This window comes from Theropithecus gelada, chromosome 5 (genome assembly GCF_003255815.1).
Source record: "Theropithecus gelada isolate Dixy chromosome 5, Tgel_1.0, whole genome shotgun sequence".
Classification (NCBI taxonomy): Eukaryota; Metazoa; Chordata; class Mammalia; order Primates; family Cercopithecidae; genus Theropithecus; species Theropithecus gelada.
The window spans coordinates 166376092-166388786 of NC_037672.1; the positions used below are offsets into that span (position 1 = coordinate 166376092).

The window sequence follows — 12695 nt, forward strand, 5'->3', positions numbered from 1 at the left end:
TTTATGGTAAATTGTTAACAGAATAGAAAACGAATACAAAGAGGCAAATTATAAGTAGCACCTCTGCCTTACCATAAAAAAGTTCTGATTTAGAACTTAAAATCTGTGAGGCTTCTTATCCTGCCCAGAGTTAACCTTAGCACTCACTTCTAATCTCTGCCTTATTACTAGTGTAGATATTCTTGTCCAACATTAGATTATAAATTACTTTAGAAACAAACTATTTCTGAGCAAGCTTTATATACTTACTACTCCCAGTGTTTAACAAATTGCCTTAATTTAGTGAATCAATAAAATAAGTAATATATGATGTACACACCCAAGTATACTAGAAAATACAAATTCTTCATTTTTAGCCACATATTTCTAAGGCAAAGTTTTACGTCATGTAAGGAATAAAGGAATTCAATATAGTTTAACAGAATGAATCTTAGAAAGTCACATAAAAGTCATTCTCAAAATGTACTGCAGCTCTATAAAACATGTTTTTAAAAAATAAGAACACAACAATAAAATGAAAAATACCGATTATAAGAGGTCAAAGTGAATACTACTGCTTTCCTTCCTGCAAAATCTTAGTATAAAAAATTATTTTAAGTGAATACATATCAGCATTCAAAAATAAGCAAAACTCCTGGTAGTCCTAAGACTAAAAGGAAACTAGAGACCAGGAAAGTACACAAAACCAGCTTAAAGTGTGAATTTACAAAAGCAAAAACATGTCAGAAAGAGTACTACCACAGAAGGGTGAGTAACACAAAGCATGGTTTAAGACATATTGGAAGCTAAGAGCATGAGAAGGTCTAATAGCAGACAACAGTAGTTAGAGTAAAAGGGTTACCTCCAGTACACTAAGCATCTCCACAAACCAGCAAGCAGCGTCAGTTACTTTGAAACAGGAGTGGTAAGAAAGAGCATAGAATGAAAGGACAGGCCAATGCTCTGGGTGATTACCTAGGAAGAATGAGAGTCTCTTAAGCCCAGAAAATAAGCCATCAAGGCACTTGCACTGAGAGAGTACCAGTATGTCCCACTCATCCTTCACTCTCACTGAAAACTGCAGAGAACAGATCATGGCACTAGCACACTGCCATCTTCCCAGGAAGTCACCCAAACAAAGGCAATGAACAGTAAAATTCATACTCCCAATCATGAACACACTAGCAAGGGTGCTGAACATTTGAGGAGTACCAACACTACGAAATATCTAACAAACTTCAAAATGGAAGAAACCAAAGTAACGTAGTCAACAGCACACTAAGAACAAGACTTTACAACAATTATAATACTACCAGGGAAATGAAAACATAAGAAAAGAGTTTTATGGGAAAACTAATTAGAATTCATAGACATGAAAATGTAATTTTTTGAAATAAAAGGAAACTCATTAGATGAGCTGAACGGCAGAGTAGACAAAACTAAAGAATATATTCTAGTGAGCTGGACTATCAGGCCTAGAAATCCTTCCAAAACACAGTAAAAAGAGAAAAAGATTTTAAAAAGTACATTACATGCAGAGGTTCCAATGTATCAGTCTAATAGGAGTTCTCTTGAGAAGAACATGTAGAAGCAATATTTGAAGAATTTATAATTTCAAATGTCCCTAGAATTGAAGATAAGTACTCACATTGAAAGCATTCAGTGGAAACTTAAGCCAGGAAGACAAAAAAACAAAACAAAAAACAACTGAGAAATATTCAAGTAAAGTTCAGAACATCAAGGATAGAAAAACAGTCCTAAGAGTTACGAGAAAGGAAGGAATTCCTTATAAAAGAACAAGATCCAGAACATCACATGTCTCATTAGCAACAATGTAAGTAGAAAGATAATAAAGCAGAATCTTTAAAGTTCTATGGAAAATAAACTTCAAATTTATATTTCCTTATCCAGCCAAATTATTATTCGAGGCTCACTTGCAGCCATGATGAAGTAACAGATCTGCCCTCCCATCTTAAACAACTAAAAGTCCGAACAAAACATATGAAATGGTTTTCAAACACTGGACAACAGACAGCACAGGAAAGTGATCCTTGAGAGAAGGAAAACAAAGGTGGTAAATCCAACAGCTGCCCACCTTACTGACTGGCAAGGGTTTCCTGGCTGCAACACAGACAGAAGGTAACCAAACAGAGTTTGGCAGTCCCCTGAGTTGAGGAAACAGCATTCAGACCTTGGAAAATTGAAGAACACTAGAATTTGCAGAACAGAGTTGCAAAGAAGAACGAGCTGCATGGTGGAAGGGTGCTCAAGATCTAAAGAGGGTCCCTAGAGCGTCCTGCTGAATGACAAACAACATATTGTCAATAATACCTGAGGTTCAATCAGGGCTGCAAATGTCTCATGTTTCCAAGAGCCAAACTGAAAAGACCTCCAAACTAATAAAGCATTGGGTATTCAAAAGAGTACTGCTATAGCAGTGAGGCCAAATTAACACTAGACTAAAGACTGTTCTGTACCGGCCTAGCAAAGCTTACAGCCAAAGTTTACAAGCAAACCTTGAAAGACTCAAACTATTTCCAAGTAACTTAACTGCAATCCCAGAAAAAAAAGTCCACAAATATTTATAAAATACACAATGCCTGGTATCCAACTACAAATTACCAGACATGTAAAGAAAAAAAGATGACCCTAATGAGGGAAAAAAATCAATCAACAGAGACTCAGAAATGACACAGATGGTAGAATTAATAGATAAGGACATGAAAACTGCTATTATAATTATATTCCATATGTTTAAGAATATGAAGAAAAGTGGGGGACATGGAAGGTATAAAAACAATCCAAATCAACTTTAACATAAAAAATTCAATCTCTGGCCGGGCATGGTGGTTCCCGGCTATAATCTCAGGAATTTGGGAGGCCAAGGCTGGCAGATCACATGAGGTCAGGCGTTTGAAACCAGCCTGGCCAACATGGTGAAACCCCATCTCTACTAAAAAATACAAAAAAATTAGCTGGGTGTGGTGGCACATGCCTGTAATCCCAGCTACTCGGGAGGCTGAGGCAGAAGAATCTCCTGAACCCAGGAAGCAGAGGTTGCAGTGAGCCGAGATCATGTTTCTACACTTCAGCCTGGGCAACAAGAGTGAAAACTCTGTCTCGAAAAATAAATAAACAAAAAACAATTTCTGAGATGGAAAACATATAATGTCTGCATAGAATTAACAGACACAGCAGAAAAAAAGATTAATGCACTTGAAGACACAGCAATAGAACAATCCAAAATGAAACACACAGAGAAAAAAAAAGACTGAACAAAATAAAGAGCATCATCAGTAAATGGTTGGTAGTGTACAAAGTGGTCTAATATATGTGTACCAGAGACCTAGAAGAGGCAGAGAGGCAAACAGAAAAACATTTTTTGAGTAAATAATGGGCTGGACGTGGTGGCTCATGCCTGTAATCCCAGCACTTTGGGAGGCCGAGGCAGGTGGATCATCTGAGAGGTCAGGAGTTTGAGACCAGCCTGGCCAGCATGGTGAAGCCCCGTCTCTACTAAAAAGACAAAATATTAGCCCGGCATGGTGATGGATGCCTGGAATCCCAGCTACTCAGAGGGCTGAGGCAGGAGAATCACTTGAACCTGGGAGTTGGAGGTTGCAGTGAGCCGAGATTGCGCCACTGCATTCCAGTCTGGGCAACAAGAGTGAAACTCTGTGTCAAAAAAAAAAAAAAAAAAAAAGAAAGAAAGAAATAATCGATGAAAAATTTCCAGATTTGATGAAAATCATAAACCCACAGATCTGAGAAGCTCAATGAACCCCTATACAAAATAAACATGAAGATAACTACACAAGCAGGGTGCAGTGGCTCATGTTTGTAATCATAGCACTTTCGGAGGCCAAGGCAGATGGATCACCTGAGGTCTGGAGTTCAAGACCAGCCTGGCCAACACAGTGAAACCCCATCTTTACTAAAAAAATACAAAACTTAGATGGGTGTGGTGGTACACACCTGTGATCTCAGCTACTTGGGAGGCTGAGGCATGAGACTCGCTTGAGGCAGGGAGGCAGACGTTGCACTGACCCAAGATCCCGCCACTGCACTCCAGCCTGGGTGACAGAGTAAGACTCTGTCTCAAAAACACACACACACACACACACACACCACATCATAATCAAATTGATTCTAGTGATAAAGAGAAAAATTTTAAAGTAGAGAAAAAAGATACATTACATACCGAGGAAAAAGATAAGAATGAATGCATAGTTCTTGTCAGAAATAGGGCAAGCCAGAGGTAAAGTTTCAGCCTATAATACAATATCCAGCCAAAATATTTGTTAAAAACAAAAGCAAAATATTTTTTCAGACAAACAAATGCTAATCAAATTCACCAGCAGACCACCATTACAAATGATCATTCAAGCATGAGGACAAAATTAGAGCATTTTCCAACAAATCTTGGAAAGTTCCTCTCCAAAAAAAATTACCAGATTCTCCAGCATGAAAAAAAATAAACTGAGGGGGGAATAGTAAGATATAAGGAATGATGTTGAGAAAAGAAATTAGTAAATTTCGGCAAACCTACCAATTCTTTTAAAAATATTTTAAGTAAAAAATGTGTAACCAAAATTCCAGCTGCTATTAACATGGGAGATATGAGCAAAGGAAAAGGCTGGAGGTTCTCATTTACTATCTAACGGAAAGATACAAATACAGATTAATTTCGGATGTAGAAAAACAAATTGAAGTATCTATGTTAACAATATAAAGGGTAACTATTTACAAATTTAACTATGTTTCTATGACATTGTTTCAAAGAAAAGACATATTATATTGAACTACATTAACTCACAAAGATACCACTTATGAACTTACAACAGATATGTAATGTCTTATTAAAATATATTACCATCTAATTAACCTATTTCCTATATAAATGTGATGCTTCATGGGTTGCTGAGCTGACAGACATAATCATCAGTTGTTCTGTAGACAAAATGTCAAAAGGCATTTGTGCACCTCTACAAATCAAACTATCAAGAGTTTTAACTATCTCAAATCCTGTTAAATACCAAAGAGAAAAAAAGAGTTTTAATGATTGAAATGATTTTCTAAAAACGTAATATTTTCTTGTATACATGACTCAATTTAGTTAAATGGCATAACTGGAGACTTTACTATAATTCTACTTCTAAACTGCTTTTGAGCAAATGCATAGTTTACATATATACTTACCCAAATATTTGTTTCCCATTTTTCTTCTAAAATTCTTTGCCACTTAAAAGTATGTAAAACCAAAAGCATATTGGGGGAAAAAAAACATGCAGTAATCTAAGAACTTATTTCTTTAATATAAATATCTGGGTTGCTATACCCATTTATACTCTTTTAAAGGAAGGATACAGGTATGAACTTACTCCCAATTAACCAAAGCAACAACAGAATTCCACCCCTGGTATAAGAGATAGCAGAAGAGAAGGTAAATGAGTTAAGATATCCCAATTTGATACTCTGCAAATGACTTCTGAGTATCTTTACTGCCTCTTATTATGCCTAGATTGTTAGATTGTCATTGTTTTTACTTACACTTACCTTATTCCAGACCTTCACTTGGAATACTAATACATTCAAAATCTCAGAAACAAACAAACAAAATTCATACCATATGTCCTTCGGCTCGAGCTTTATTCTGCATAGCTTCCCGTTTTCGCTGCAGGAACTCTTCTACTTGTTTAGCTCTTTCTACAGCTAGCTGCCCTTTTTGCCTAATTTGAACAAATCACAAAGTCAGCCATCTTGAACATAAAATATTCTAAAAAGTTAAAAATTACATTTATCTGAATTTTTTTTATTTCAGAATATGAAGGCTGATGAAACACTTTCTCTGTAATGAAGAAATCACTATATATATATTGACATCTACTACTTAAATCACATTCTTTATTATTTTAAATACAAGTAAAATCTATAATTCTACTCTAAGTCTTCACAAGATGGTTTCTTTTATATTTATTTGATCTATTCTACTTACTTAAACATATACAATTATTTTAGATACACTTAATTATGGAAGAATCTGAGAAGTTGCCAAGTTTATTTCAGAACTCTGTATCCAATATAATAAGAATCTTAGTAGCGAAGTCAAATAAAAGCAGTACAGCAGCAATTTAAAAAATTAAAAAGAACTAAAGCTTTACTTAAGTGTGAATTTTCAAAAAAAAAGTAAAAAGCTATGTTTGAATTCCCTAAATATTACAACTATAAAAAGTAAAATGGATAGATTAGGGAAAAGATTAAAAACAGAATTATTTGTTTTAACCTTTTCCAATTTTACTTTTGTGTCTTTCTCTGACAATTATGAAAGAATGTAAACATGCTGATCTTAGACTATAAATAAAAAGTATGAATAACAAACACTGATTAAGCATCTACTAAACATTGTGTTAGTTACTATGCTAAGTATGGAAGATACAAAGATAGATAAAACCCAGCCCCAGTTATCAGAGAACTCATAGCATGGCATCAATTGCAGTTAATTTTGGAGGTAAGGAAGAAAGATGAGCAAGTTGTTGGCTGTGTTTCTACTTGTATTTTGACTAGTAAGGCACAGAAACTTCCTATATGGGCTTTCTTTGGGTCCATAACTAAATTATGTCCTGAAAATTACATGAAATAAATCTCAGTCTCGTAGTAAAATTTGAGTATTTCTGATTTTCATATACCAAATAACTGCTTCTTTTACATTCTTTGGCAATGATTACTAACTGAAACAAAAATATTTGAAATATGAAACTAAGCTGTAAAACCTAAAAATCTATTCCATCATATAACTATGAATGACAGTGATCTAAGGTTCATTTATCTCATGTAGTACTTAAAAAAGATTCTTATGAAATTTCCATCATGGGAATTTTCTAGAATTATATATAATCTCTATAGCTAGTTTAAAGGCCAGCTACTATTGCTCTCAGATGTGTTTGGGTAGCTAAATCTTAATCTAGTTTCACATCACTAAATCCAGAAATCCACTTCACCAATGCCATGTTAGCCTGAGTAGGTTGAACACAATGAATGAGAAATTTGTTCATGCCTCTGTAGTGCACCTGTGCTGTCCCCTAGCAGTCCCATCAGCCACTGGAAAATTCTGAGATTAATAACACTTATCTGTTCTGAATGTAATTTATCTCCTGCATATATCCATGTAAGGCTATATCCTGCTTTGCTATAGCCCCATTTATATAATGCTCAGCCTGAGCAAGGCAGATGAATCTTCAAACGTGATGCTCTGATATGAGATTAATAAGGTATATCTGGTCAGAATGCAACTTATTTACTGTATATATCAAAGTAGGACTCTACCATGTTCTGCCACATCCCCATCTATGTAAGGCTGGGCCTGAGGAGGCAGATAAACCTTCAGGTGTAATGCTCTGACATAAGATTAATAAGGTATATCTCGTTGGAATGCAACTTATTTCCTGCATATATCAAGGCAAGGCTGTATTCTGTTTTGCTATAGCCCATCTATGTAAGGCTAGGCCTGAGGAAGGCAGATAAGCCTTCAGGTATGATGCTCAAACATGTCATCTGAAACTCTATGGTTACAGATGAGGCTCTTTTGGGGGGACTGATACACCACCATCTGCAAGTAAACAAGACAGTTGATCTCTCTGCTGTGCATCCTGACTGTATCAACTTTCTTCTCTAACTTTTACGGAAGTAAAGCATGTTTGACTTCCCATCTTAAGATGCTTTCTGTGTCCAGTGACTGTTTGCCTGAACTTACAATTGGCATAGGTTAAACAGTGGTTGCACAGAATTATTTACTGAGAACCTGGTCATACGTATAACAGCTTTGATTTTTAGATTTTCACACCATTTATGCATATATAACACTACTTGCTCTATGTGTTCATATGATTTATAAATTTTGCTTCATTGAACACTTGCTTCCTACGCTGGCTTAAATAAGCAGGTTTACATTACTGGCTGCTTTCAAACACAAACTTAATAAATGTAGTGATTTTGTTTAACACTAATTATTTTTTCCTCTCATTTATTAAACAAATATTGAGTGTCAAACTATTTGTCACATTATATCTGTCAAAAGATATAAAGATGAATAAAACAGTTCTGGGGAGGCAAGGTTGGTTCAACATATGAAAATCAGCATAATACATATTCATAGATTAAAGGACAAAATTAATCAATTTTATGACTCCTTACACTGTTTAAAAACCTATAAAATCTGTGTTATTTTTCATATGTATTACTGTTTACTACTACATATACAGCAAAAATAGCTCACAACTCATATGCTTAGTCCTCTCTAAAGTAATACAGCTGTACTAAACTATGGGCATAAACTATGTTTGTGCTGGGATCATGAGGATTAAGAGAAAACAGTCAGTTTACTTCTTGATAGTAATTTTCTTCATTAAACACTACTAAGAATTCATGTGAGCATGCTCTGTTTTACAAAAATTAGACGACTACTTTTGAGTTCCAGAATTACACCAGTTAAAATCAGTAAAACACTGACCTGGATTAAGGATGAGAGGATGATAATATAAATGAAAATACAGTAACAAATTAGGAATTTGACAGTAAAACACAAAGACATTAAAATGGACTAAAAAGAATAATGTAAGAGGACAAGGGGCATCAAACAATGAGATAACAGAAGTATAGTGTTCTTTTATCAAGAAATAATTATCCCAAGACAAACTTTCCCTTTTTTTTTTTAACCCTGACAAGAGAAGGGGAGGAAAAGGGAGCAAGTTCTTTTTTCTTTTCTTTTCTTTTCTTATTGTAAATGCATGAATAATCAACAAGATTTGGCTAGGAACTGCATGCCTCACATCCATGGTTCAAATTCTTTACCGATAAAGAAAATTTAAAACTTCTCAAAGATAAAGTTGAAGATAACATAAAAATAAGTAGCACTCTAGGTAACAGATAATCTGAGAAATAAAAATGAGTAATATGGTATTGGGAAGAAGAGATGGGGTTGTATAGGATTACTAAGATGAAAAAATGATGTAGAAGGGTTTATTCATTTAACTTCCTCTTAAGGGGCATAACGTCTATGTAATGGAATAAAATTGTTGTTAGTTTTATGCAAATTAAATGAAGCAATACAGAGAAGAGGACTTGGGAAAAGTAAAAGCTCCAGAGAAACACAAATGTTAGGTGGCACTCTGTAATTTATTAAAAAGTAGCTTCAGTCATTTGAACCATACATGGCTTGAGTTTCTAATATTGAAAAGCCTAATAGAAGAGGTATGTTATTAAGAAATTGGATATAAGCAAAGTCAGACTGGTCAGAGTTACTGATAAGAAAGGAAGAGGAAAAATAAATAATACCATAAAGAAGAAACAGGCAAATATATAGGTGATTATGAAGAAAAGAGAACCTGAAAGAGTCTTAGGTCAGATTTCAGTTTGTTGCTTCAGTTTGAATCAAAGAAAGGAAAGAATCAAGAATGAAAATGACATACAAATTATAATAACCAGAAATTCTGACAGTGTGCAGAGAAAATGTTCTATAGTGCCAGTGACCACTAAACAGTACAAAAGAATCATTCAGATTGGAAGGGACCTTTGGGATTAACTAGTCCAAGTTTTCACTGAATAAAGTATTCCCATATTCCCATCTAAATACCCCATGAGGCACAGTCATTTAAACCTCTGGTTAATACTCACAGTTTGAAGATATCCATTAAATCCCACAGTCATCCAACCTTTGAACAGTCCTCATATCTGACTGAAATGTGTCTTTATATTTCCACTGTGTCTAATTCCTCTTTTACATGACAAGTCAGTCAATTCTTCCAAGTTTGCTCCTTTAACCATGATTTCTTTAATGATGGCTAATTCCCAGATTCTTTTTGTTTTATTAGCCCTTTGTCAGATAAATAGGTTGCAAAAATTTTCTACCATTATGTATGTTGCCTGTTCACTCCGATGATAGTTTCTTTTGCTGTGTAGAAGCTCTTTCGTTTAATTAGATCCCATGTGTCTATCTTGGCTTTTGTTGCCATTGCTTTTGGTGTTTTAGTCATAAAGTCTTTGACCACCCTATGTCCTGAATGGTATTGCCTAGGTTATCTTCTAGGGTTTTTAGGGTTTTAGGTCTTATGTTTAAGTCTTTAATCCATCTTGAGTTAATTTTTGTATAAGGTGTAAGGAGGGAATCCAGTCTCAGCTTTCTGCATACGGCTAGCCAGTTTTCCCAACACCATTTATTAAATAGGGAATCCTTTCCCCATTGCTTGTCTTTGTCAGGTTTGTCAAAGAGCAGATGATTGTAGACGTGTGGCATTATTTCTAAGGCCTCTCTTCTGTTCCATTGGTCTATATATCTGTTTTGGTACCAGTACCAGGCTGTTTTGGTCACTGTAGCCTTGTGTATAGTTTGAAGTCAGGTAGCGTGATGCCTCCAGTTTTTTTTTTTTGTTTTTTGCTTAGGATTGTCTTGGCAATGAGGGCTCTTTTTTGTTTCCATAGGAAATTTAAAGTAGTTTTTTCTAATTCTGTGAAGAAAGTCAAATGGTAGCTTGATGGGGATGGCAATGAATCCATAAATTACCTTAGGCAGTATGGTCATTTTCATGATATTGATTCTTCCTATCCATGAGCATGGAATGTTTTCCCACTTGTTTGTGTTCTCTCTTATTTCCTTGAGCAGCAGTTTGTAGGTCTCCTTGAAGAGGTCCACCACATCCCTTGTAAGTTGTATTCCTAGGTATTTTATTCTCTTTGTAGCAATTGTGAATGGGAGTTCACTCATGATTTTTCTGTTTGTTTGTTATTGGTGTATAGGGATGCTTGTGATTTTTGCCCATTGATTTTGTATCCTGAGACTTTGCTGAAGTTGCTTATCAGCTTAATGAGATTTTGGGCTGAGACGATGGGGTTTTCTAAATATACAATCACGTTATCTGCAAACAGAGACAATTTGACTTCCTCTTTTCCTATTGGAATACCCTTTATTTCTATCTCTTCCCTGATTGCCCTGGCCAGAACTTCCAATACTATGTTGAATAGGAGTGGCGAGAGAGGGTATCCTTGTCTTGTGCTGGTTTTCAGAGGGAATGCTTCCAGTTTTTGCCCATTCAGTATGATATTGGCTGTGGGTTTGTCATAAATAGCTCTAATTATTTTGAGATATGTTCCATCAATGCCTAGTTTATTGGTAATTTTTAGCAAGAAGGGCTGTTAAATTTTGTCAAAGACCTATTACCTATTGAGATAATCACATCGTTTTTGTCATTGGTTCTGTTTATGTGACAGATTACGTTTACTGATTTGTGTTATGTTGAACCAGGCTTGCCTCTCAGGGATGAAGCCGACTTGATCATGGTGCACAAGCTTTCGGATGTGCCGCTGAATTCGGTTTGCCAGTATTTTATTGAGGATTTTCGCATTGATGTTCATTAGGGACATTAGCCCGAAATTTTTTTTGTTGTGTCTCTATCAGGTTTTGGTATCAGGATGATGCTGGCTTCATAAAATGAGTTAGGGAGGATTCCCTCTTTTTCTATTGTTTGGAATAGTTTCAGAAGGAATGGTACCAGCTCCTCTTTGTACCTCTGGTAGAATTCGGCTGTGAATCCATCTGGTCATTTACTTCTTTTTTGGTTGGCAGGCTATTAATTTCAGAACTTGTTATTGGTCTATTCAGGGATTCAACTTCTTCCTGGTGTAGCCTTGGGACAGTGTATATGTCCAGGAATTTGTCCATTTCTTCTAGATTTTCTAGTATATTTGTGTAGAGGTGTTTATAGTATTCTCTGATGGTAGTTTGTGTTTCTATGGGATCAGTGGTGATATCCCCTTTATCATTTTTTATTGCATCTATTTGATTCTTCTCTCTTTTCTTATTGGTCTGGCTAGAGGTCTTTTTGTTGATCTTTTCCAAAAACCAGCTCCTGGATTCACTGATTTTTTGAAAGGTTTTTCGTGTCTCTATCTCCTCCAGTTCTGCTCTGATCTTAGTTACTTCTTATCTTCTGCTAGCTTTTGAATTTGTTTGTTCTTGCTTCTCTAGCTCTTCTAATTGTGTAGAGTGTTGATTTTAGATCTTTCCCACTTTCTCCTGTGGGCATTTAGTGCTATAAATTTCCCTTTACACACTGCTTTAAATGTGTCCCAGAGATTCTGGTACGTTGTGTCTTTGTTCTCATTGGTTTCAAAGAGTATCTTTATTTCCACCTTCATTTCGTTATTTACCCAGTAGTCATTCAGGATCAGGTTGTTCAGTTTCCATGTAGTTGTGCTATTCTGAGTGAGTTTCTTAATCCTGAGTTCTAATTTGATTGCACTGTGGTCTGAGAGGCTCTTTGTTATGATTTCCGTTCTTTTGTATTTGTGGAGGAGTGTTTTACTTCCAATTATGAGGTCAATTTTAGAATAAGTGCTATGTGGTGCTGAGAAGAATGTATAGTCTGTTGATTTGGGGTGCAGAGTTCTGTAGATGTCTATTAGGTCTGCTTGGTGCAGAGCTGAGTTCAAGTCCTGGATATCCTTGTTAATTTTCTGTCTCATTGATCTAATATTGATAGTGGGGTGTTAAAGTCTCCCACTATTATTGTGTGGGAGTCTATGTCTCTTTGTTGGTCACTAAGAACTTGCTTTATGAATCTGGGTGCTCCTGTATTGGGTACATAAATATTTAGGATAGTTAGCTCTTCTTCCTGAATTGATCCCTTTACCATTATGTAATGGCCTTGTCTCTTTTGATCTTTGTT

The 12695-nt window shown here is 35.5% G+C and overlaps 1 protein-coding gene across 5 annotated transcripts in view; it reads right to left on the minus strand.

The window, feature by feature from the left end:
- Positions 1-12695, minus strand: part of NEK1 (NIMA related kinase 1) — a 194621-nt gene that overhangs the window by 119407 nt on the left and 62519 nt on the right. For all 5 annotated transcript variants that reach the window (XM_025384760.1, XM_025384758.1, XM_025384756.1 and 2 more), the window contains one exon: positions 5606-5708. In XM_025384760.1, coding sequence (XP_025240545.1) covers positions 5606-5708 — 103 coding nt within the window. The remainder of the gene's footprint in view (positions 1-5605; positions 5709-12695) is intronic.